Genomic DNA, 24,746 nt, shown 5'->3' with positions numbered 1-24,746 from the left:
TCCTAGCAGCAAAATAGTTGTCAGTGGCGTGTTCCATCTTGGGTCTACACCCAAGATGAAAGCTGCTGTTCATTCCTCCCACAGATCTGGTTTGTCAGCTGTTTACAAGCTCTAGCAGACATCACCGTCTCAACACTCTGTTCATGCTTTTAAGACTAGTTTCCTTTACATCCCTAAGGGCTAGAGAATTAGGTTTTGTGAGCCTCATTTGCCATGTTTCCAGCCAGTGATGTAGCTGCATTGATGCAAACCCCTAGTGTAAACAGGGTAAACTAGGATGTGCTGAGTTGCAAGTTACCACTGATTGACACTAAAGTAGACCAATACCCATTAGGGGTTTGAGTAAGGGCAGTCAAAACAGCGACTAGAATTGGTTCAATCCTTTGTGTAGACCAGGCTGAGGAGGGGAGGAATTTTAAATGAAAATTTAGATTCTGGAGCACAAGATGGCAAACAGGGAAAAATACCAGTGCTCTGACCTGCCTAATCCAACCCCTGCACTTAGACCACACACTACAAGTCATTGCCGTTGCCAGAAGGACGTCATTGATGGACTTGGTGTACTTTGAGGACAGCATTTTAAAGTCCAAGACTCTGCCTCTTGGTTAGGTCAGTGAAAAGGTGCAGCCCCACTAGTTTTCAGATGGAGCAAGGGGAGATAGGACAGCAGATCTCTTTGAGTTATGAATGTTTTAAATGCTGATTGACTTGCAAAATGTACTGGTTAATTTTATAGGTGAACATCCCTCTGGAGTGATGTCGTCATGTAGAACAAGCACACGAGGAAGAGGAATCACTCGCTTGCTGGAAAGTCTGGAGACACTCTCCAAGTCCTCCAGCAACTGAAAGCCCACCTTCCCTCCTAACCTTACCAGGAGAACGGCACATCCTGCTCTTCCTTATCCCCATTGTAGTCTGGGACTTTACCAAATTGCAGTTGCTTTGTCTGTCCCTGTATGCAAAACCCTAAAATACATTCCCCTTCCCTTGACCCAATGTAACAGTTCCCTTAGAATGATGACAAACCTGTTGACTGGAGAGGAATTTTCTTTCAATTAGAAGGAAATCCTGGTTTTATCTATAGAAGTACTTATTTTGTAGGGAACTGACAGCTTCTTGCTCTCTTGACTAAATGCAGTCTTTGGGCTTTTCTTTTGTTAGCTAACGGGAGGAGAAGTGCAAGAAAGAGAAGCTGGTGGTCAGTAACTGCATGTTAAACGTTCTTTTGTTGGTTAATATAGCATTAAACATGTTTGAATGGTTTAGTTCTTTTATTTCCCTATCACCATGGTGTCTTTCCCCACCTCCATCCCTCTGTTAGATGTTGGAAGACAGTTGTCTCCGCATATAGCCATATAAAATAACTCGTGACTGGGAGGCATTCTAGTGCTGAAAGACTGGGTGGTAGGAATGTCTCAAAGGGGTACTGCCATAAATTTTTCATGAGTGGAGGGATGGATTAAATAGTTGAGTTGGGGAAGTAAATAGATTAAAATACTTGTTGGTAGAAAATCTTCCTTTTGTCTTATACTTACTGTGAAAATACGGTAGGAGTCTTGTTCAGCTGTTCATGTCCTGTTGGGCATTGACAATATACCAGGGTGACAAGGGTCTTGGCTTTCCTGTGTAGCTGTGCTGGCGAATACTGGTGTTACAAACTATCATCAGCTCCTCAGATCTTGTGGTTCATAACAATATAGTAGCAAAGAATCCTGTGGCACCCCAAAACCATTAGTATGTTTGTACGTGTCTGAAGACACAATTTCAAACACCTAGCAGGGCTGGAGTGACTGCTGACTATTAGTATTTTGGAGTACCTGTAAGAATGAAAGTAAATGTGGAAACTGGGACAGTTAATCACATTTTATTAGAGAATTGGATGCCAGACCTCTGGGGAAAGAGATGTCTTACAAGTTTCCTGAAAAGTTATGTCTTCTGTAAATTATTTTTTTTAATCTTACGTTTTGAGGCAGTTGCCTGTAGAAATAAACAAAAGCTCTTTTTTCCCCTCTAAGTTCCTCTGAGCTGCTTCACAGTTTACTCCAACTGAAGTTGCCGTTATATACTAATTCCACAGCAATTAATGGCGATATTACAAAATGGATTGTGTCCCTGATAGGAAGCAAAATGCAGGTGAGTTAGCTCATTCCATCGGGCACTTAAGAAATCTTTAATGTGCTTACTCTTATAAGGAGCTCAGATGCCACAGTAATGAGTTAGGGATAAGTGCCTGGATAGGTATTGTTTCATCTGGAAATTAGCTTCAGTCGTGTGGCGGCTATCAAGTGAACTGCCTTGATACCCAGTGCTGGCTTTAAGCTGATTCCCTGGAATTGGGCCCCATGTCAAAGAGGGGTCCATGCCTAAGGGGTCCCCGCTCTGGTGGTCTTTGGCGGCATTTTGGCGGCGGGGGATCCGGCGCCGTGGAAAACCTGGAGTGGACCCCCCACCGCCGAAGTGCTGCCAAAGCCCCAGACCGCTGCCAAGTATTCCAGCTGGGCCCTGCAGGTCATAAAGCCGGCCCTGCTGATACCTCCTACCTGGCAGACCAGCCTATATGCCCGTGAAGCTTCCTTGGATGATTCCAAAGTCCCATGACTCCTTCCATAGAGGCCACCCATCCACTTGACAAGTCTCCCGGTTTCCAGTATTAGTGGTGAACTTTCACCAGGCAGGAGACCAGAAAGCCTTTGAAACTGAGTTTTTTGGCTGTGAAATATCTGGAAATATTTGATGTGATCATTGTGAAGAAGAAACAAGACTCCAGTTATCTTTGGGTGACACTGAAGGTTTGTCTCTATTCAGAAAACTTGAAGTGGTGATTACATCATTGTAGTTATAGCAGTCCAGATGTTTTTTTATGAAGACAAACCTTTAGGCTAAGATCATACTTATGAACGCCACTGCTCCTCCCCTTCTCTCTCAATTTACTCAAAAATTTTGATAATCATTTGGCTATTTTAAGAATTGAAAGTTGTAATAAAAAGAGTGTTTTGATTTTAATTATGTTGCTCATGCACAAAACAGTGTGTTTCTCTTTATTTAAAAAAAATAGACTTTCTTGTTTCGTAGCATCTGTTATAGCAAGCCCACAAATTAAAGCAATGAGTAACACTAATGTTCTTATTGACGTGACATCTAGATGCTGTGACAGCTGAGATATGGCTGCCCAAAAAAAACAAAAATTCAGAGTTAAGATTCTCACCAGTCTGCTTCTCGGCATGTTTGTGTTACAATAGAATGCAAATTATACAGTATACATTTATACGTCATAGGTAGTGGACTGTAAACTCAAGACAGTGACTATTCTATTGTGTCCAGCAAAATGAGCTGCTACTGTCATACAAATATTAAAGTGCATGTCTTAAAGAGTGTTTTACACTTAAGATGGATATGTAGTACACTTTGCCTTACTAGTGTACATGTGTTGTGTAAAGGAGGATCTTGTTAATAGATGTGAGAGCATGTAGTGAATGGTCTCATTGCATCTGGTGCTTGAAATTTCAGCTTTTCAAATTTGACTTTTACATTTATGTGACGGGGGAAGGTAGTTGTGTCAACTAAACCACAATCGCTATGCTCTTTATTTAAAAAAAAACTATGCTGAAGGTCACCATTACATATAGTCTGCTAATGCACAGACTATTGTAAGCAGCAGCAGGTCCATGTGAACTTTCAGTCATCTTGCCGTGGAAATTATACTGGGGAAATAAAGAACAAGGCAAAGGGAATATAACATTTGGGAAAAGTTTGAGTGATAAAACCTGACTTTAAATGTTGTTCTTCACTATGTGTAAAGTACATGCTTAATATTGTGGGGGCGTGTGGATGTTCAGCCTCTCTACAAATTAAACTGTCTTTAAGTGTCTCCCCTCCAAAAGCCACCTTTAATTAACTACTTTAGTCAGACCTGACTCATTGCCCTCCTGCTAATCTGGGTTGTCACTTGGCTCAGTCCAGTGACACTGATGGGAAAAAATCACCCTCTTTTAAGCTAAGGCTGCATCAGAAAATTCACTCTACCAGAATAAGATGCTTAGTCAAGTGTGACATTGCCCTTTGCTTGCCCATACAGCAGTATTGGCCAGAGAAACTACTACTGTCTGAGGGTTATGAAAGTGGAATGAAGTAAGACAAGCTGGTGCTTAGTTAAAGAGTATTTACAGTGGTTGATATGAAGGGCACTTATATTAGCAATCAAGGCTTCTTTCAAAGGAGAAATAAAAATGGCTGCTGTTTCAAAAGAAAGCATGTTCTTGTGGAAAACGGGAGAAATTGCCCTTGTACAGGGGAAATTGTTAATTCTCTACTCTGGTGACATCTGAACATTGCTCAGATACATTTTTAACTAGCTTACCAATGTTGTGGGAAAATTACCATGTGTTGTGTTTGGATCAGAACAGCCTGAGGTTCCTTTATTACAAGCAATGCAGGGAGAGACCACCAGTCTGACAGCTCTCCCGAATAAAGAAACACAGAAGTGTATATAGCTTAAAGCCAAAATTAGTCAGGCACACTTTTTTCTATATTGGGGAAAATTATTAATGAAGAACACCCCTTTATTAGGAATACAAAAGCACAAGCTTTTCTGTTTAACAGGTTGTTCCTTTGTGGTTAACGGATTTCCTAACATTTTGCTTTTACAGCTACATTTCACAGGACTGGCTATTACAGTTGCTTTACTTTATAATTTTCCATATTCCCCTTTGACCCCCTACCATGTACACAGCTCTCTTGACCAAAGTTTTAGGCCTACTCAAGTTTTCCTTCACACCAGTAAGCTTTCAAAGAAAACACAGTAGAAGTTCCCCTGGGTCACTTCCTTCCTCCCCTCAACTTCAGGCCAGGAGGTCTTTGTACTATGCCATAACGTGAGGGGTGTCTCACATACACTTGGTGATATAGCAGGTTTTGATTAGTTGAGTTTGTTGAAATGTTTGTAACACTTTACTAAAGGATAATGGGGCACCATAGAACCACAGTGAAACAACTGGCAAAACTTCTCCAAAACAGATGCAACAAACTAGTTTTTCAAAATGTATGTGTAAAGATGATAGTCTCTGTACATGTCCATCCACTTGTAGGCCACTGGACTTGATGTAGGATATTTTGTGTTCAGTCTATAGGGTGCAGCCATACTATTGATACAGTTCTGGTCTGATATGCAAAGTGTGATGTCACATTTCTGGAAAAGGTCAGGTACTAAACTTAGTTGTGGAGACCAATGTCCTGGCTACTGCAAATGGAGGAGGCAGTGGTAGCGCAAACTTCCCTTCACAGCCCTTCTAGTATATCTTGATCTATCCTAAAAGAACTCCCTTTTAGAATTAAAGGAATTTCTCTCCCTAGTCTGTCTACTCTCTGGCTTTTTTGAGGAGACTGCTACTAAGGGTGGCAGTTGTGATGTGAACACATGCTCACTAGTAACTGGACTGAGATCAACAACTTGTCCATACAGTAAATGCATGAACATTCATCAACTAGTAACATGATTCTTTTTCCTGGGTGTTAGTGTAGATCCCACTGTAAGTGCACGTGGGCCTCGTGTACATGAGCATCAGAATCTTTTGAACAGCAGTGTTCACTGGGGCTGCATAAGCGCCCTATGCCACCTCATGCTCCCATGCCAGTGCATGAAGGGTGGAACAGCTGCGCCCCTCCCTCAGTTCTCTCTTACACCCATGGCAGCAAGGTAGAATGTAGCAAGTGCTCTCTACTCTCAGCCACTACTCTCCTGAAGGCTTCAAAACCTGGCTCAAAAAATTGTGAACTTTATCTTTTCCACTCCTTTAAATTAGATGTTTCTGGAAAAAAGAACTACTATGCTTACGCAGCCCCTCCCGCACACACACTCCTCCACGCCGTGGGGTAAGGAACTTTGTGCCAGCACCAGACCTCACGGTGGACTCTAAGCTGTCAGGGTTCAAACTCTGACCATCCTGCGATGGGCTCATCTCCCCTATGGACAGGAATAGTTGATGCCTGTTTTGCTTGGGGGAGAGAGACATCCCAGGCAAGTGATCTGTGTGCCAGACTTTCTCCTCGAGGGCTTGCAAGTCTGGGGATGCTCAGATGACATCTGCTAGAGACATGAGACTTCCCATAAATGTCCTGGACCTCAGAGACATCAGGCTAGCCCATATGGTGTTCCTAATGTCCTCCAAAATTCCACAGTGCAGATGATAGCAAATCCATGATGCACAACAAACAGCACTCCTGCCTTTGGAAGCCATCAAGCTCTGGACATGGGGCTGCCAACACAGAGTAACCCTAGTGGCTCTTCACCTCCTGGGAGTCAACAGTGACTTGGCAGTCTTCTTGAACAATCAATGCTCCATCATAGACCCAATGTTCCTTCTATGGAGGATTTCTATGACAAACCTGTTTGTTTAGTTTTGAGTCCATGATCATTACTAGATGCCTTCCTTCTGCCTCCTGTATGGTAGAACAGACACCTCCTCTATGGCTTATTGCTGACTCATCTAGAGTGATATCCAAAGTCAAATGAGACTGAGCCATCCATGATCATTGTCATAGCTTCCTCCTGGCCAAGGCAGTTTTAGACTTGTTACTGATGTCCATTCACCTATTCAGGTCCCACCCTGCTGGAACCTGATTTCAAAGCACTGTGGTCAGATACTTCATCCAAACCCACAGTCTCTACATCTGACAGCCTGGATGCTAGCTAGTTGAGTACCTCAGACAGGAACTGTTCTTGACAAGCCCAGGAAGACCTTGCCCAGAAAGACTTACTTGACAAAATGGAAGAGGTTCTCAATATTGATGACCCAACATAGCTTGGATTCTTGGCAGGCTGTGATGCTGAAGATACTCAATTATTTGCTGTGCCCTGGCTTTTCATTCAGCTCTGTTAATGTCCCCATCACAGTGATCTCAGCTTGCTATCTGCTTGTGCTGTCGTGCTTGGTCTCTCACCCAAAAATACTGAAGTTCCTCAAGGATCTTGATATACTTATCCACCAGTCAGAGAACCTACTCTTGCCTGGGACCTCAACATTGTCCTCTTGACGTTCACCCTTCCAGACTCTGTCAGAATGGTCCTTATTTTGTTTTACTATTTACTATTTACTACTAGTTACTATTGCTTCAGCTAGGACAGTGGATGGTCTCTTCTGCACCTTATGTCACAGGGACAAAGTGTTACTGAAACCTCTCCCTAAATTCATCCCCAACGTGATCTCAGAGTTTTTTTCTGAATCAGCCAATTTACCTGCTTGTTTTCTTCTCAGAACCGCACTCAACACCAGGAGAGAAGTTATACAAGCTGAATGTTTCCATAAATTTACTGTATTATATTGACAGAACCAAAGTGTTCAGGCTATCTCTCCATTTGTTTCTCCCTCATTCTGAAGACCAAGCCCTCTAATCACAAAGGACATTGAAGTCGATAATGCCATGTAGCTCAGAGTGTTACCACTTGGTTGGTGTACTCCTTTTACGTTAAGGCTTAAGTAACATCCTCCCCCTGTTTCAGAAACATGCCAGCTTTTTAAATCTGCGAGCATAGAATAGTAACCCATTGAATTTTGTCAAACATTATGCAGTGGACTTAACTACCAGGGCAGGTGCCAGGTTTAGAAAAGCAGTACTACAATCAAATTATTGCTCAACGGATAAAGCTGCAACACTTTGTTCTTCCCTTCCAGAGGGGATACAGCTGCTGGTTGTATTTGGTGGGATCCACACTGGCATATACTTGAAGAAAAAAGAACTGTTACTTTCCCTATAGTAACTATGAGGCATCCAGGTGTTTGTAGTCAGTGTGGATCTCACAACCTGTACTCCATCGCTGCTTTTCATAGTCTGCTGTCATGGACTTCTGTGAGGGAACTGAGGGAGGGTTGTGGCCACTTTGCCTTTTGTGTCCTCACACAGGAGTACAAGGAAGCATGTGTGTTTGGGTAGCATGGATGGACATGGCTATTCAAAAGGTTCCAGGCTTGTGCCCATGAAAAACCAGTCCTCCTAAAGCAGAGGATACTCACAGCAACCTCTCAAAAAAAACAGTTACTGTAGGGTGATATCTTTACTGCCCCCACTTCCAGAATCAAACCAAAAGTGAAATGCTTCATCTCCTATGGTGGCTAATCCCCTGCCCTATCCCAAAGTGTGACCTTTCCACAAAAATAAGGAGTTTGGAGTAGTTAGATTACAGTATGTGCATGAAATTGAGCTTTTTTAATTTTTAGTCAAGGTACATAACTGACAAGTATAGAAATGGTTTTGTCAGTTGAATAAAAGTTTTTCATCTTATATGTGCTAGCTGAAGGTGCAGTGTAGTGGGGCTGAGAGGATGAAAGAGGAATGAAGATATTATCCAGACTTGGATCCCTGCATAGTATCCTCCCCCACTCCCCCAGCCCAGCCTGAAGTAAGGTGCTAATTTTTAATAAAGTAGCTTAATATAACTACAAAAAAAAAAGCAGTGAATGCTATTATTAGTCTAACCCTGTATTATCCCTGTTCCCTCACTTTTCCTTGATTCTATCTTTGAAACTCTGGCAAGCTGCTGTAATTACCACTTTCAAATGATTATCCAGCTCCCAATAGAACAGGTGAAAAGTTGGCTGGGACATTACTTCCGAATTCCCTTATGTGGGGACACGCCCATGTGGTGTTAGTCCTGATGCACCCTGAATTAGCTTTGGTGGTTTGCTCACCATACTGTGAGCTTCCTCAGATGATAGTGCAGCAATGTCTCTTTCCTAGAACAGATGTCTTGAGTAAATAGAAAAGTACTGCTGTAACTATAGCAACTAGCATTGTGAAATAATAATGCTAACCCTTCTGTAGCTGGCCAGTTCTGAAGAGACCACCACCTACCCTGAACTTGGTCATTCAGGGCTCCCTCCATTCCACACACCCCCTTCGAAACAGATCTGAGGTGTTGTGCTGGATTTCAGGGAGGGTCTCCAGCAGCAGGACAGGACTTCTGCCAGGAACAAGTCCTGTTCTTACCACTGGAAAGCCCCTTTTGATTCCTGGCATGTACTCCTAATATGACTCAACTTTCTGTTGATGATCTTCAGTCTGAGTCTTGGGCCCAAGTGTAGAGGGCACATCTGCGGAGAGAAATACAGAGCTGAGTAGGGGAAAGGAGAGACGCTCTAAAGGACAGGGCTGGACAAGAGAGAGAGGAGGGTTAATATGCAAAGGGGAGGAGGCTACAGTAAGAGCTGCAGTAGTTGGTGGGAGACAGTGATTTTTCCAGTGGATACAGCGAAGGATGGAGAGTCAGGTTTCCTGTCTGGACCGTCTTGAGGACTGTGCTTCTAAATTGCCTGTGATCTTTGTCAAGTCACTAAACCTCTGTGTCTTGGCTTTGCCATCTGTAAAATGGTTACCTTTCACCCCATGAAGCTTTTTCATTGGGTGAAAGGTCCTTATATGAGGGCAACGTTATTAAAAGTATGTCTACAATGCAATGAGAGACCCACAGCTGGCCCATGCCAGCTGGCTCGCAGGGCTTGGGCTGTGGGGTGGTTTCACTACAGTGTAGACTTCTGTGCTCGGGCTGGGTGATGTGGGAGAGTCAAGCCTGAGCCGAGATGTTTACACTGCCATGAAACAGCCCCACAGCCTGAGCCCTGGGAGCCTGAGTCAGCTGGCACGGGCCAGCCGTGGGTTTTTAATTACAATGTAGACGTGCCCTAAGGGAGCTATCCAAAACTTAAACACTGTAGCAGTTAACTTCACTTGTTTACCCAGGTCTGATTGCTAATGTGTGTTTAGCAGATAGCCACGCTGTGGTGTGCAGCCCATGCTCCCTTCACAGGCTAATAAAGAAGTAAGGATTCTGATGTATTTGCATGAAGCAACAGGGATGGGAAGGGAGAGAGAAGGTCTGTCAAGCTGCACCAGCTTGAATGAGGGACCGTTTTTCATTTTAAACGTCACAGGGAAACATGCAGTAAAATCGCTGTCTTGTCTAAGTCCTTCTTAAAACTGCCTTACTTTAAGTCCCCATGAGAGTTTCTCTGCCCACCAAATCATCACTCCCAAACAAGTGAGACTGGTGGGCAGGACTGTGGGAGGGAGGCTCAAATTCCTCTAACATGGATATAATTTACTTGGGTGACACAAGAAATGGCCTCACAGCTGAAAGTTGGAGAAGATTGTTAACGTTACGTTATTTTTAGTGTGCTTGCCGAAGGAACGTGCACATAGTAATGAAGAATTGCTGTCTCTGTTCCACTTCTTTCCTTTTGAGTAGCAGATTGTAGCAATGCTGCAGATGGGGGAACAGTTTGGCAGGGGCCTGAGTATTTGTTATCTGGTTCTTCGTATACCTTGCACAGAAAAATTGTGTGTGTATCTTCCAATGTGTGTGTCATGCATAGCAGAGGGTCCTGAACATGATGTGCCATATGGGGTGAAAGGGGAGTTTAGACTCTAGCCCATTCATTCATTACCTACCTCATTGAGAGGCTAACCAAGGGAGACAATGGCTATGTCTGTGCATGGAGCTAGGAGTGTGATTCCTAGCTCATATAGATGTACTACTGCCAACTCTCATTGAGCTAGAGTGCTAAAAACAGTAATGTAGCCCTAGTAGCACTGGCAGGGGCAGCAATGGCACCGGTTAGCCGCGCTGGACCCTGTTAGTATGTACATGGGGCGGCTAGCCCATGATGCCACTCGCGGTTGTTCATGCTACTGCAGATACACTACTGCTTTTAGCACTCGTTTGATGAGAACTAGCGAGAGTATGTCTAGGCAAACTTGGAATAACATTTCTAGCTTCAAGTGTGGGTGTAGCCAATGAGTACTCAGTAAGAAAGTGAGTTTACAGATGTGGATATACCACCATTAAGAAGTGAACCGTGTCTTCTTCTCCTCCCCCTCCCGAAATACTATTCCTTTTTTTAAAACAATGTGCTTATGCTGTATGTTGGGAGCATACTGTGGTTCCTAGGGCTGTGTGTTTCATAGCCAAAAAGCCCCCGTGAGTATGAGTAGTTATGAGCTTAACTTATGTCAAGAGTAGGATGGTTAGTCACAGAGCAGCTGGGGAGGAAGCTACAGATTTGAATTGAAGGTATTTCTGGCTGGTTGAGCTTTGGCTTGCTTGAAACAAATCAGTTGAGAAAATAAATACCGCCTCTCTCTAAAAACAAGTATGTAATTCCAAAATCCTAGTTCTATAAATAAACTTATTGTGAGGAATAATAAACCTAGATTATCTGAACTTGCAGTGTGCTATCACTTGGTTTATTTCCTAGTGTAAAACTGAGATTATAAGTCCTAGCTTGAGTCATGTTACAGTTGCTCACGATTCAGGCTATGATTTTGGCACCAGTATTGTATTTTATTAAAAGTCATGGACAGGACATGGGCAATAAACAATAAATCATGGAAGCTCAGAGTCCCACCAGCCGGAACTGCAGCCTGAAGCCCCGCTTCCCAGGGGCACAGTGCTGCACAGTCACTGACCAAGATCAAGTTGCGGAGGTCTAATAAAATCATGGAAACTGTGACTTCCATGACTGACTCGTAACTTTATTCATGATTCATTTTTTGGTTAGTCATCTGGTAATTATATGGAACTTGTTTTCAGCATCGTGAACAAGTATTGCTGCTTCTGTGAAATCTTACTTAAAAATATGATCTCAGAACTGTGACCTTAGTTTCTTGTGTGTCTGGTTTCTGCTCACTTTAGGCAAAGCACTGTTAGTGCAGAGCAGAAGCTAAGAGCAAGAACATGGGAGAAGAAATACAGTAAAGTTAAACTATTTTAAAGGCCAAAACTACATCATGTGTCCAAGCAGCCACAAATATAATGCTGGCAACTGTCTTGCTCTTCCATTGATTTCTCCAGTTCAGAAGCTGCATGAGTGAGTCCACCAAAGGGCCCTCTTCAGCCCAGGGAGAGCAATAGACTTATGTGATAGGTTGGCTGGCCTTTAAAGGGAGTCAGGCTCAGCCTTGCTTGTGATAATCAGCCACCCTACCAGCTGATCCTCCTCAGCTTAGGATCAGATGAACTTTCATAATCATTGGCCCCAACCGAGAGAGCGCGGGTGTTTGCACAAACAGCTGAGAGAGCGCTCAGTTGGTGAAAATTGTTTTGGGAGGCAGGGGCTAGCTTTTTTTCCGCCCCAAGCATGGCAGGCAGGCTGCCTTCAGCGGCTTGCCTGCAGGAGGTTCCCCAGTCCTGTGGATTTGGCGGCTTGCCTGCGGGAGGTCTGCCGATCCCATGGCTTTGGCATACCCGACGCTAAATTGCCGTTGAATCTGCAGGACCGGCAGACCTCCCGCAGGCATGTTGCCGAAGGCTATCTGACTGCCACCCTCACAGGGATAGGCAGGGTGCCCCTCGCGGCTTACCGCCCCAGGCATGCACTTGGAGCGCTGGTGCCTGGAGCCGCCGCTCTTGGGAGGGAGTTTACACCCTGGGATGGTCCTTAATGATAGAGGGCAGCAGGGCTGAAGGAAACTCCTAAAAGTGGGACTGAGAAAGGAGCAAACCCCCGACAGATAGCTTTGAAGTTGAGGATCCAGACTAGGGGTAAGACTCCAGAGAGTCCTGGGGGGCTGTCAGGGAACAGGCGGGGTTGGATGGGGCAGGAGTCCCGGGGAGCCGTCAGGGGTGAGAAGCAGACAGGGTCAGATAAGGGGTGGGGGCTGTGCCACACCTGCCTGTTACCTCCACTAACTGGCCCTCCATACAATTTCTGAAACCTGATGCGGTCCTTGGGCCAAAAAGTTTGCCCGCCCCGGTATAAAACACAGCAAGTAGACACCTGCAGCTGGGCCATGCAAGCCGACTAGGGTTTGTGGGGCTCAGGCTGTGGGGCTGTTTCATTGCTGTGTAGACTTTTGGGCTTGGGCTGGCACTTGCACTCCAGGACCAGGGCTGGCTCCAGCTTTTTTGCCACCCCAAGCAGCAGAGTGTAGGGGGGGAGCCGATCGGCGACACTTCGGCCGCAGCTCAATCGCACCGCTTCATTCTTCTGCGGCAATTTGGCAGCACGTCCTTCACTCCCTCTCTTCCTCTTTGGCAGCACTTTGGCAGCAGCTCAAAGAGGAGAAGAGGGACTGATGGACCTGCCACCAAATTGCTGCCAGATGTGCCGTACCTATTTCCACTGGCCGTCCCAAGCATCTGCTTGGTTTGCTGGTGCCTGGAGCCGGTCCTGTCCAGGACCCTGTGGAGTGGGAGAGTCCCAGAGCGTGGGCTCCAGTCTGAGCCTGGAACTCTACACAGCAATGAAACAGCCCCACAGCCTGAGCCCAAGTTGACTGGCACAGGCCAGCTGTGGGTTTTGCTTTGCTGTGTAGACATACCCTAAGAGACTTGAGGGAGAAGCTGTAGGGCCACTGCTCTGGCAGGAGAGTGGAGTGGAAGAGGATCCCTGAAGGGGCAGACGGCATCATATGGCTGTCAAGTGTCACCTGGGACACTGTCCATTTGGGACATTGATACCCTGGAAGGTGGGGGAAATGTAAGCGACTTTGCTAGAGGGCCAAGTTACAAGAAGAAGTGGACCACCAATAGGCATGAACAGCTGTTGGCACGGGGCACTAGACAAGGAGAGCCTGTGATGCCATGCCCAGCTATGAAGGGGTGCACCAATGGTGAGTGCACTTTCCTACAATCTGAGGGAAAATGGAATGGTGATGTAGGTCTGTAGCAGCAATGGGATAGATGCTTTTCTTCTACAGGAGGCAATGCCAAAATGAACAGGCAGCTTGTTATATAATTTGCAGCATTCTTTCTTGTTGAAAAGGCAGTTGTTGCCCATGAACAGAAACAACATTACAATGGCAAATTCACTTAAAAGCAAACTGCAGTTTAATATAACAATTCAAACTACTACAGCCTGTCCGTCAGGCTCACAGCATTGCCTTCAACTCCTCTTTTTCTCCCCTTGCTGCCTTGCTCCATCCAGACTCACTAGATCCTGTTGCTGCTCCCCTGCTCCCCAATATCCCTCAAATCTGGCCTTCATATTCTGCCTTCTACTGCTAAATCATTGCAGGGGGTGGGGTGTTGGTCATTGTTTGACCACTGTAACTGTATGTGAAATGCTATTGCTGTAGTTTTCCTTCTTTAGTTCCTTCATTGGCTTCCTGTTTCACTGCATCAAATTCAGATACTTTCTCTTCACCTTTGTAGGTTCTTTGTAACTCTGCCTCACCTACAGTTCTGCTCCTCATTCTTCTTAAGCCCCCTCCTCTTTCTACATGCCTCTGTATCCTAAAACACCTTTGGCATCTCTTCTCAGCTTCGTGCCTTTTTATGCATCTTGTGCTTGGAATGGTTTCCCAGTTCCTGTGTGCAACACCCTCTCTACAATTCTCTCCTTTAAAACCCACTTTTAAATGAAGCCTTCCTATGTTATGCCCGTTATGCCTTCCTACGTTGATTCTCTGTCTGTCATGCATCTGAATTGTACATCTCTGAGTTAGACTTTTACTTCTTCAGTGCAAGGAGATGGTTTTGTACATATTTTGAAAACAGCTGTGGTAGATACACTTATGATCTAATAATTGCAAAGAGTAAATTGTAAATTTCTGCCAAATATCAGATATACAATAAATGCCAAAAGAAAGGTGCTATTTTGGTAGTCTGATTACATAATTTAGGACCCAGGAAATGCTGTACAATATTCAAATGTTAGAAAAAATTGGGAGAGTTTGTGTTGTTCTGATGTACCTTCTTTTATTTTTTTAGATTTTTCTTATTGTTTTAACAGTGGCTAAGTTTTCCTGAGCAGCTGTTGTGAGTTCTGTAAAGTCACTGAAGGCAGAGGAACAATATAATATTAAAGGGATAACACTCAATCAATAAAAAACATTTATTATCAGATTTTTTAAAAACAGAATTTAACTAGCTCAATACAAAATATTGTAAAAGCCTCTTGGAAAATATGAGACTGTCCCTTCTGTCATAAGTAGGAGATAGGAGAATGGTGATGGGGAAATGAAGAGCTATCTTTTTGGGACTTGCAAATGCCAGTTTGAGGGTAGTCTCTAAACTGCTGGTGGGAGAGGGAATGTGTGACAGTTTTGAATGTAGTGTGGGACATGGATACTCTGTGCTGAGTGCATTAATCTATACTTTACTTCCTTCAGGGAGCACTAGAAGAAAAATTAGGATATTTTTCTTCTCGCCTTTTCTGTGAAAAGATCCAACTGCCGTGAAGAAGTGGGCTTTTTACCCACGAAAGCTTATGCCCAAATAAATCTGTTAGTCTTCACGGTGCCACCGGACTCCTCATTGTTTTTGTGGATACAGACTAACACAGCTACCCCTCTGATACTAACTGCCATGTTTTCTCCCTTCTCCTGACCACTACATGTGTGAAGGGCAGATGGTCCACTGTCTGCCCCTTCTGTTTCTGGGGTGAGGGAGTAAGCAGAGGATAGAGGACTCTGGGATGGGACATGAAAATGCACATTTAGAATCCCTTTGGGAGGGAACAGGTCTGTTCTGTGCAAAGGCAAATGGAGTGAGGTGGCGAAGGATTGACTGTTAGACCTCCCAGCTGCTGCAGACAATGCCTATACAGTATAAAAAAGCTTTGCAAGTACAAAAAGTAAGATCAAATGGTCAGTTCTGCTGGTTTTAGACATCCCATTAGTACCAATGCAATAGCTGTTCCCAGCAGAGTGTCCTGGCAATCAGCTACAATCGTGTTCTATATTTTGATTATATACAAAAGCCCCATTTAGTGAACGCTTAAGAAGAAACCTGACATTTTCTAAACTTGCTTGCTTCTCAAAATCAAATTAAAGCGGAAACGATCCGATACTGCATAATGCCACTGTGCTTGTGCCTGGTGGGCTTATACAGTGCATGCTATTGGTTGAAACCTGTGCCGTTTACCAAAGTACCCAAGTTAACTACTCTGCCCTTTCCCACTGACCCCCAATTAATGAATCTGAAATTATCCATGAATCTAATGATATAGAGTAATTTGCACTGATTTACCCCTTGTTCCCCAAATAAACCTGACACGGCCTCTTCTGCAGAAAGGTGGGTTACTGTGGGTGAAGCAGAGGTTCTAGTGCTGAGAAACAAGTTTTGGTTCCACATTGTGACTTATTTACTTATTTATTTATAGTGGTGCCTACTGTGCTTTAGGCACCTCCCAGGAAGATTTAAAGAAATGGACCCCAGTCGTTGGAAGCTTGCAGTCTATGCCACAGCTGAGATCAGACCAGTTGGGAGTAAACAGTATTACTTAAATCAGTCCTCTCTTCCTTGCCTTTTCTACTCTGGTGGTGACTATGCCTCAGCGTATGAAATCTCTAGTCGTGGTTTGTTGGTGGGTGGCGTCCGTGGCATTTCTCTTGTCCGATATTCCTCCTCCTCATCCTCATCCTCTATCTCTTCTTCAGCTGGTCCCCGAATCCTGACGGGCTCCTTCACACCATCTCCTGTCTCACTAAAACATTATCCAGGGATAGATAGAGATGTTAGCTGGTTTTAATTAACTTTCATTCTGAATATTTTTTACTGCTGTCTTTTGCATATCCCACCTACTCCACAGGCCACCTGGGACTGTTCTCTGGACTTCAGTTTGAGAACCACTGGCCCACTCTGCTTTTTGGGGCTGGAGTGCTGTGAACTGACTTCTCCCATTTCCTAGAGCACTTGTGTGGAGAGGCAAAGACTGGAGTATCTGTGAGCTCTCCACAGCACTCTCTACAGGGGCAGTGACCCTTTCCTCACTTTTGGATTGAGGAGTATGAGCGGCTAGGGTGACTCAGACCCCCAAGAACAGAAATTGCAGAGGCTGGGGAGAAATGAGGTAACCGATCTGAATTTCAGATACCCATGGGTGGTTCCTGATTGGTTCCTTGGGCTTGTTAGCTCAGTCCTGCACCCTGTATGGTGCTTAAGGGACATCACGCACCAACGATCACAAAGGGGCCCATAAGAGCAGAACTTGTATGGTAAAGGAGAACTGGGAGGCAAACTGCAGTGGCAAAGATGGGACTGCACAATGTCTTCTCCTCTCCTGGGTTAAGTTGTTCACTTTGCAACAGATAAAACCTATGCATCATCAGCTAATTTTCCACATCATTGTCCCTCTCCACCAGCCCTTGTGCATCTATGCTGCAGAGAGAAGATGGGAGCGCATTCTACCTCTCACAGAGTCCCTCACGTATCCCACCCACTCTTCTGGGGAAAGGCACTCACGTCATCTCGTAGTCATTGTCCTTGCTGCCCCGGCAGCAGCAGCAGTAGGCCAAAATCCCAATGACAATGATTGCAGCAACTATGCCACCAATGACTCCAGCATAGAGGGCAATGTTCATGGATGCTATGGAGGGAAAGACCAAACACAGTCACAGTAGAGTTGACAGAACAAACCTGCATGCATTGAGAATGACTTCAAATCAGGTCAGATTCACACCCATCAGAGACCAAACCCCACCACCCTTCTGGGGGTGCCAAACACGTAAAGATGGATCTGGACATTCGTTTAGTTATAGCAACTGTTCTTGACTCTGAACTGAACCAATGGGTAGCAGGGACAGGTCCGCAGGAGTGATTGATTCAACAGAGATGGAGACAGACCCGTGAGATCTGAACGCCCCTCCCCCCATGCTCTGATCAAGTTAAGATCTTAACTCTGTGGCTCAGGCCTCTGTCTAATTAGATACAGCCTTAGTATTATTCACTATTACAGACAGGTCTAAATGTGAGCACTTCAAGCAAGGCAGTGGAATTTGTTTTGGAGATATGAAACAGGGCTGTTCTTGGAGGGGTAGGGGTACGCTCATCTGCACTCCAGTAGCTCTCCCATTCAGTCCCTTGCCTATATTTAGTCTGTGAATACATTTCCCCACTCTATTGCCCCACCCACCCAAGCAGCCAGTAGCATCTTACGAGGTAGAATGGAGACTGTCATGTTGCAGAACTCCTGTCCAACGCTGTTGGTGGCAGTGCAAATGTAAAAGCCAGAGGTGTCTGCAGAAACATTCTTCAGAGTTATCTGTTGTCCTGGTGCAAAATACAAACCCAAAATATAAAAGAATTGTCGAGGATTAGGTCAAGGAAGGGACTGGGGAAAGGAGTCCTTCACATCTAAATCCATCCCAAGTTGGGAATGACCAAAAATTGTTACAGTTTTTGGCTGGTTTTGTGACTTGTGTGAGATTAGTATGGTCTCTATCTGGTTCTTAGTGGGAGACATAAGGAAGGCTAAATAGAAACGTGCCTTTGGCTACCGGCAATACATTTAATTTTCAGCTGTTTTCAGTGCTGCCATTGTGGGTGGGGCTGTGGGCAAGTGAATGTTCAGCAAAGGTTTGTCTTGCTCTTCTATACATGGCCAGGAGCCTCGTAGGCTTTGTCACAAGAGATACCACTGTCAGGAGGAGTATGGCAGCTGAGAGCAACTGGCTCAGAGAAATGGCCATTTGAAGAGCTAACACACTAGTCTTGCAACAGTTTTTCAACCCACCACCTTTCAGGATGTCATAATGCCATAATTATTTGCCAGTAAAGTGAGCTAGTGGGAAACTGTGGTCTGGTAGCATAAGGCAAGGCAGATCAGGCTGTATAAACAATCCATGGGGAGAAATCATGTATTTGGCAGGGAGTGCTATGAGGCTGCACACTCCCTACCCTGAGCTAGTGGAGCTCAATACTATAAATTAGAGCTTATCATTTCCTCTGTATAAATGTAGTTTTATTCAGGTTGTTTCCATTTTCACCTCTAAATGGCAATTCTGTTTTTTTTCTCTGATGGCCCCTGTCAACCATCTGTTGGAAAAGAGCTAGCTCCCTGTTTTTAAAGTGGGCTTGGTAACTATTTAAGCACATCATCTGACACCACAGCTCTCTCACATACATGTTCTTTTCACAGAGCCATTGATTCTAGGGCCAAAAGGCATCGTTTACTCTGACCTCCGACGTAACACAGGCCAGAGAACTTCCCCAACATAATTCCTAGAGCAGATCTTACAGAAAAACATCCAGTCTTAATTTAAAAATGGTCAGTGATGAAGAATCCACTACGACCCTTGGTAAATTATTCCAATGGTTAATTATTCTAAGCATTAAGTTCAGACTGGAAATAAGATATATTTTTGTCTAGCTTCAACTTCCAGCCATTGGATCATGTTACATCTTTCTCTGCAAGAATGAAGAGCCCATCATTAAATATTTTTCCCCATGTAGGTACTTACAGACTGTAATCAAGTCACCCCTTAACCTTCCCTTTGTTAAGCTAAATAGACTTAAACCACTCAATCACTATAAGGAATGATTTCTAATTCTTTAATTATTCTCGTGGTTCTTCTCTGAACCCTCTCCAACTTATCAACATCCTTCTTGAACTGTGTGCGCCAGAACTGGACACAGCATTCCAGCAGTAGTCGCACCAATGGGAAATAGAGGCAAAATAACCTCTCCACTCCTACTTGAGATTTGCTGTTTATGCACTCAAGGATCGCAGTAGCCCTTTTGGCCAGAGCAGCATACTAGGAGCTCATGTTTAGCCGATTATCCACCATGACCATTTGAGTCTCTGCTTTCCAGGATAGAGTCCCTCATCCTGAAAGTATGGCTTACATTCTTTGTTCCTAAATGTATACTTTTACAGTTAGCCATATTAAAATTCATACTGTTTGCTTACACCCAGTGTACCGAGCGATCCAGATCACTCAGAATTAGCAACTTGTCTTCATTATTTACCTCTCCCGTCCAACTTTTGTGTCATCTGCAATTTTTGTCAGTGATGACTTTGTTCTCTCCCAGGACTTTTTCTCAGTGTCCCTATCTAGGCTGTCATTTTTTTGGCATCACAATGTTTACAGCTTTCAACACAATAGTGCACTTCTGGGTTGTAACCCCCAAAATGAACAGAGTAGAGAATAAATGTCCTATGAGTAAGGCCCTTCATTTCCAGTTTTTATCAATTTTTTTTAACCGAAAAATTTATGGGTTTTACAAAAGCCATTCTTTGGTTTTTACCCATTTTTTTTCATCCAATTTTGGAAGTGCCAGAACTCCCTGGACTCAGCTTTCTGCTCTAAAAGGTGAGATCACGGCTTGGTTACCTGTCATTTTGCCTTCCAGAGAAGAACCATGACCCAAGCGCTGGTGTCAGAGCAGATAAAAATCTGTTTTTTTAACTTTTTACAAAGGGTCTTTTTTATTTAAATTGGATTTTGTTTTTGTTTTAAAAGTTTTTTTAAAATAAACCTGTTTAAAAGGAAATCTGAATTTAATACAAAGTATGTTAGGCCCGAAACTTATCATACTCTCTTAAAACATTTAAATAAAAAATAAATATACTGTATATATGAGTCTCTATCTAAAAGTTTGAGTTAAAAAGGCTACTTTTCTATTTAAAGAAAGAATTGTAGGAAAACATCTTAGCTTTTGAGGTCAAGCTTTATAAATATGGCACAGTAGATCATGCACTTTATTAAGGACTTGTTTTGTCTAATAAAAATACATTTTATATGCAGTTGTGCATTTAAATAAATTCCAGTTACTATCCTAATGCAGCTTGACACAAATCACGAACAAAAAGTTAATTATCTAATAAATTACAATAGAATATATCATTCACTATTTTCTAACATACTAAAATGTACAATTAATAAGAATCTAACACATTAAACTATATATTTGCTTAAGTGAATGTATAATAATTATAGTGTTTTACCCTCCAAAGTAGCAAAAAAATCTACCTAATCCTGTGTAGTGGCTCAACATGATTTAATGGTTAGATCAGCCAATGAGAATGCACCTTTCTTTGGACTATAACTGAAGTATAAATGGAAAAGATGAATACAATAAATTATTTAAATTGAGGCTCTCCAGGTGGTGACTTAAATCATGATTTAAATTGCTTTGATTTTAAATCAGTCCAGCCTGGCTGGTCTGCACATTGTTGTCAATCCCATGCCCAGCGCATATACCTCACCAACTTTACAGATAACACAAATAGTTATCAGCATTCAAAGCAAATAAGTTAGTGAACTACTTTACATGCTAACATGGGTCAAAAACAAACAAAAACTATCTGGGTTTTAGAATGTAGCGGTTTCTTGAAATTTTCAGACAAACAAACCCGAACAGAGAGTCAGGTTTATCCCAATATTTACCTAGAAAACTGAACTTAAATTTTACTGCACTGATTTTATCTGTTTTTAATTTTTTATAATAAGCACTGATAAATTCCTAGGAAAATTTAAACATCTGTAAATAAATATCCTGCCCTACGAGCCAAGTTGGAAAGATGCAGGGCAGATGAGAAAAACAGGAATGGATGGATACCAAGGAAATTCCACATACCCTGCAACATTACCCCAATACACACATTTCAGCAGCTCATGGATACGGCTACCCTGACAGTCCCACTCCTTTTATAGCCTCCCGCTGTCAGCCCTAAATCCCAGAGGGAGAAATTCCATGTGTACCCTTAATGGAGAGCATTTCCCTGAAAATCAGTATCAAATGCAAGGAGACTAGAACAAACTCCTGCCCTGGGGGGAGGAGAATAATGAAGGCAGAATAGTTCAGAGTGGTCTGTTTTCTTTAGGAAAATACATTGTAGTAGCTAAGAGGAAAGCTACCATGTCTGAGGCCGGGGCACCACCCAGTGGCCAGTCAAGTGAATAAGAGATTCCATGTGGATTTTTTCCTTGGCATTAACTCAAGCAATTTTCAGAGAGTAAAATGTGAATGCCTTTCCTAGGTAGGATCATATTCAGCTCATCTGTGCAACCACACCACAGCACTGGATCTGAAACCATGACTGGCAGGTTGAAACACAGAAGCACTCAAGGAGCTGGTCAAGAAACATACGGCAGTTTCTGGCAATAACGCCTCAGGGCCTATTATACGCTACTCTCTCTTGCTGGCTGACTGCATGTGAGAGACTGCTGCACCCCTATCTCCTTTAGAGACATCCCTCCCTGCTCCCACTTCTCATGAGCTTAACCACTCCTTTTGTTCTGACACTATTTTAAAATAAAGTGACTGTCGTGCTAGTGACAGTTACTGTCCTGATAGCCTTCATCCCACCCATTCTCAGCCCTGAGCTGGGCGGTTATATCTCAGAGTGGAAAAGTTCAGACTCCATGGCCAGTTTGTTCCTTGGCCTCGCTCCTGTAAGTGTCAATAAGGGGGCTGATTAGTGTTAATTGTGGCAAGGTATAGATGGGTCCACTAAGAGAAATTGCCTTGGGCGGGGGAGACTGTGTGAAATACTTCGCTGGTTATAAATGGTCATTAGGAAGTAATTACTGTGGTTGGCTCTTGGCTGGGCTTGAATCAGTGACCTAGCAGTGAAAGCATCGCTGCCCATTGCTGCTCCAGACAGCCACCCAGGTACTCACAGGTGTTTCTCATCCTAGGAGGATAACCCTTTAAAGTCCTGTTTTGTTAAAGGACTTTCTCAGAAGGCCTAAATGCACTTTTAATCCTCAATCCAAAATGTTTCAACTCCCAAACTGCAGCCATTACCGTAGCCTGGTCTCCTTGCCTCTCACGTACCTGATGCTGACACCATCGGTCGGGGCTGGTTCAGTACGCTGAAGCTTTGCCAGGTATACTCAGGTTTTGGAGACCCCAGTTCAGAGTTGCAGGTCAGGCTGATGGTCTGTCCGTATTCTGATGTCCCTATGACTTTACACTCTGGCTTGGATGGAGCCACTAGAGGCAAAGAAGGGAGAATGGCCTAAGCAGATGCAGTGTGACACAGTTATACAGAGAGGTCTGCTGAGATTTCTTTCTATGAATCCCTGCAATCCGTCTTCTGCAGCTGTGTGTTTTTCTCCCAACCAGGAACTGGTCTCTCTCATACCATTTTCTTGCAAGAATTAGAATGAATTTTGGCCTCTCCCACTGCTTTTTACCCTTTGCTCTTCCCTCCTACATCCACCCAAATTCAGGAGTTAATCATAAAATGTTTGGACATATATGTTACTTCCCCTCCACCATCATCAAAGGATAACCTACCTATGGGGTACAGCATATGTGCATAAGGGGATGGCTTATGCTTTCTTCTGAAATATCTGGCATTGGCTCTCTCTCTTATTGCTGTGGCGCATTGGATCAGTGCTAACTGAGATGACAGAGTACTCCCACCAACATCACTTCCTGCTTGTTGCGTAGTGCTGTCTGTCACTGAGCTGGGGCATTGAATCTGTACTAGCTCAGGGGGTAGAGTGGCTTACCAAGGACCAAAAGATCTATCTTTGCAGAGGCACTGGGGAGCTCGTCACGCAGTTGGACAGTGCACCTGTAAGTTCCGTTGTCTGCCATGGTCACCCCACGGAGGGTGATGCTGACATCTGTGACTGGAGTGCTAGGGAATTGCAGACGGCCTTCGTAACTCTGGCTAGCATACACAGTGCCATCAAAATACCTTGTGACAACAACTTCCTGTAATAGAGAAGGGGACATCAGAAAGCAAGCTTATTTTCTGCTATGTGTCCTCAAGCTAACACCACAGACTGGCACATTCTAAGAGAAGCAGGAACTGGAAAAAAGTAGAGGGACTACCCTTTCCTAGTCTCCTAGAGATACCCTCATATCCTGTTCCCTAGAGGCCAAGGAGAATGCCTGGAGACTTTCATCCTGCAGGGGCCTCTTCACCTCTCCGTACACCTCAACATACTGAGACAAAGAAGAGTCCCATAGTTCCCTGAAGGCCACTTAAATCCCTCCGAGGCTACAAAGATCCTTTCATGCTCCTTCCCCACAATCCTTCAGCGGTCCAGGAGAAATATGGAGGTCCATTTGCTTGCCTGTGGTCACACAATGAGTGTCTGGCAGAATCAGGATGACAACTAAGCCCTCAACCCCTGGTCTCTTGAGTCCAAAGAGAGCCCAGAAGGCCTCTTCACCCTCCACCACAGATCAAAGAGCGGCCTGAGGCCCCTTGATATCCACATCTCCATCATCCCCAATACGCGCTCATGCATCTCGTGATTTACCTCCTGAGGCATTTTGCTCCAGGTAACGAAGTCTGCATTGCTGGGGGTAACAGAGGTCTGGAATTCACATGGGAGGGTGGCGTTAGTCCCTTGTGCTACCTTTACTTCCTTGACCCGTGTGTTCACAGTGAGGGCCTGGGCAGTCACCAGAACTAGAGAGAGAGAGAGATAAAAAACAAACAAATACTGTTAATCTCCTCCATCACAGAAATGCTTCTCTTGGTACTGAGGAGGGACCTGCACTCAACCAGGGTAGATTGGGCCCTACCCCTGGCTATCATATGAGTCTGCAGTATACCATCTCTGTCTGCTTGAGACTGGGTGGGGAGTGTGTCTTCCTCTCTGTCTGCACAGCACTGAGCACACAGGCAACTCCCAATCAATATAATGAATTGTGCTCCAAAGGCTGGGCCTTATTTCTACGCCTTCTCTTCTGAAGAGTCCTTCTGTGGACTAGGTCTTCTCCCAAGCAGCAGTCCTCAATGGCCTGACCCAAGCCCAAGTCGCCAAAGCTAGTATTACTGCAAAAACACATCCCAAACCCGCACGTGGCTGTGCCATGGGGAAACTATCAGACCAGGGGGAAGTAGCTGGCTAGTATTCTGGAAGGGCTGGTCCAGAGTTGCTCTTGTTTGGCTGCCTTACCTGTGCATTTCTGAACCTTGGCATATTTGCATTCCTTGTAAACTGAACCTTAGCAGTGAATTCTGGGGGGTCTGTATGTTAGCTTTGGGGACAAAGACCAGGTTCTTGTGATATTTCCCCCTCTGAAGTTACTGATAGCAACCTTAACTCCCCTTTAACCCAGT

General features: G+C 44.2%; 2 protein-coding genes across 4 annotated transcripts in view; one reads left to right on the top strand and one right to left on the bottom strand.

The window, feature by feature from the left end:
* Nucleotides 1-1,077, top strand: part of MAEL (maelstrom spermatogenic transposon silencer) — a 41,373-nt gene extending 40,296 nt beyond the window's left edge. The window contains exon 12 of one of the 2 annotated variants that reach the window (XM_050959984.1): nt 737-1,077. In XM_050959984.1, the coding sequence (XP_050815941.1) occupies nt 737-846 (110 nt within the window). In that variant the 3' untranslated portion in view covers nt 847-1,077. The remainder of the gene's footprint in view (nt 1-736) is intronic. The other variant, XM_050959993.1, reaches the window with a different exon arrangement.
* Nucleotides 1-24,746, bottom strand: part of GPA33 (glycoprotein A33) — a 208,447-nt gene that overhangs the window by 170,064 nt on the left and 13,637 nt on the right. The window contains exons 2-7 of one of the 2 annotated variants that reach the window (XR_007775329.1): nt 23,938-24,089; nt 23,176-23,383; nt 22,493-22,651; nt 17,867-17,980; nt 17,174-17,297; nt 15,705-16,415 (exon numbers count right to left, since the gene is read on the bottom strand). Coding sequence is in view for 1 of the 2 variants with exons in the window: in XM_050960983.1 (XP_050816940.1) it covers nt 16,256-16,415; nt 17,174-17,297; nt 17,867-17,980; nt 22,493-22,651; nt 23,176-23,383; nt 23,938-24,089 (917 nt within the window). In the remaining variant the exon portion in view is untranslated. Of the gene's footprint in view, nt 1-15,662; nt 16,416-17,173; nt 17,298-17,866; nt 17,981-22,492; nt 22,652-23,175; nt 23,384-23,937; nt 24,090-24,746 lie in introns of those variants that run through there. The other variant, XM_050960983.1, reaches the window with a different exon arrangement.

Source organism: Gopherus flavomarginatus, chromosome 1, assembly GCF_025201925.1.
Source record: "Gopherus flavomarginatus isolate rGopFla2 chromosome 1, rGopFla2.mat.asm, whole genome shotgun sequence".
Classification (NCBI taxonomy): domain Eukaryota; kingdom Metazoa; phylum Chordata; order Testudines; family Testudinidae; genus Gopherus; species Gopherus flavomarginatus.
The sequence above is the reverse complement of the archived record's forward strand: the minus strand, read 5'-3'. Positions and strand labels throughout refer to the sequence as shown.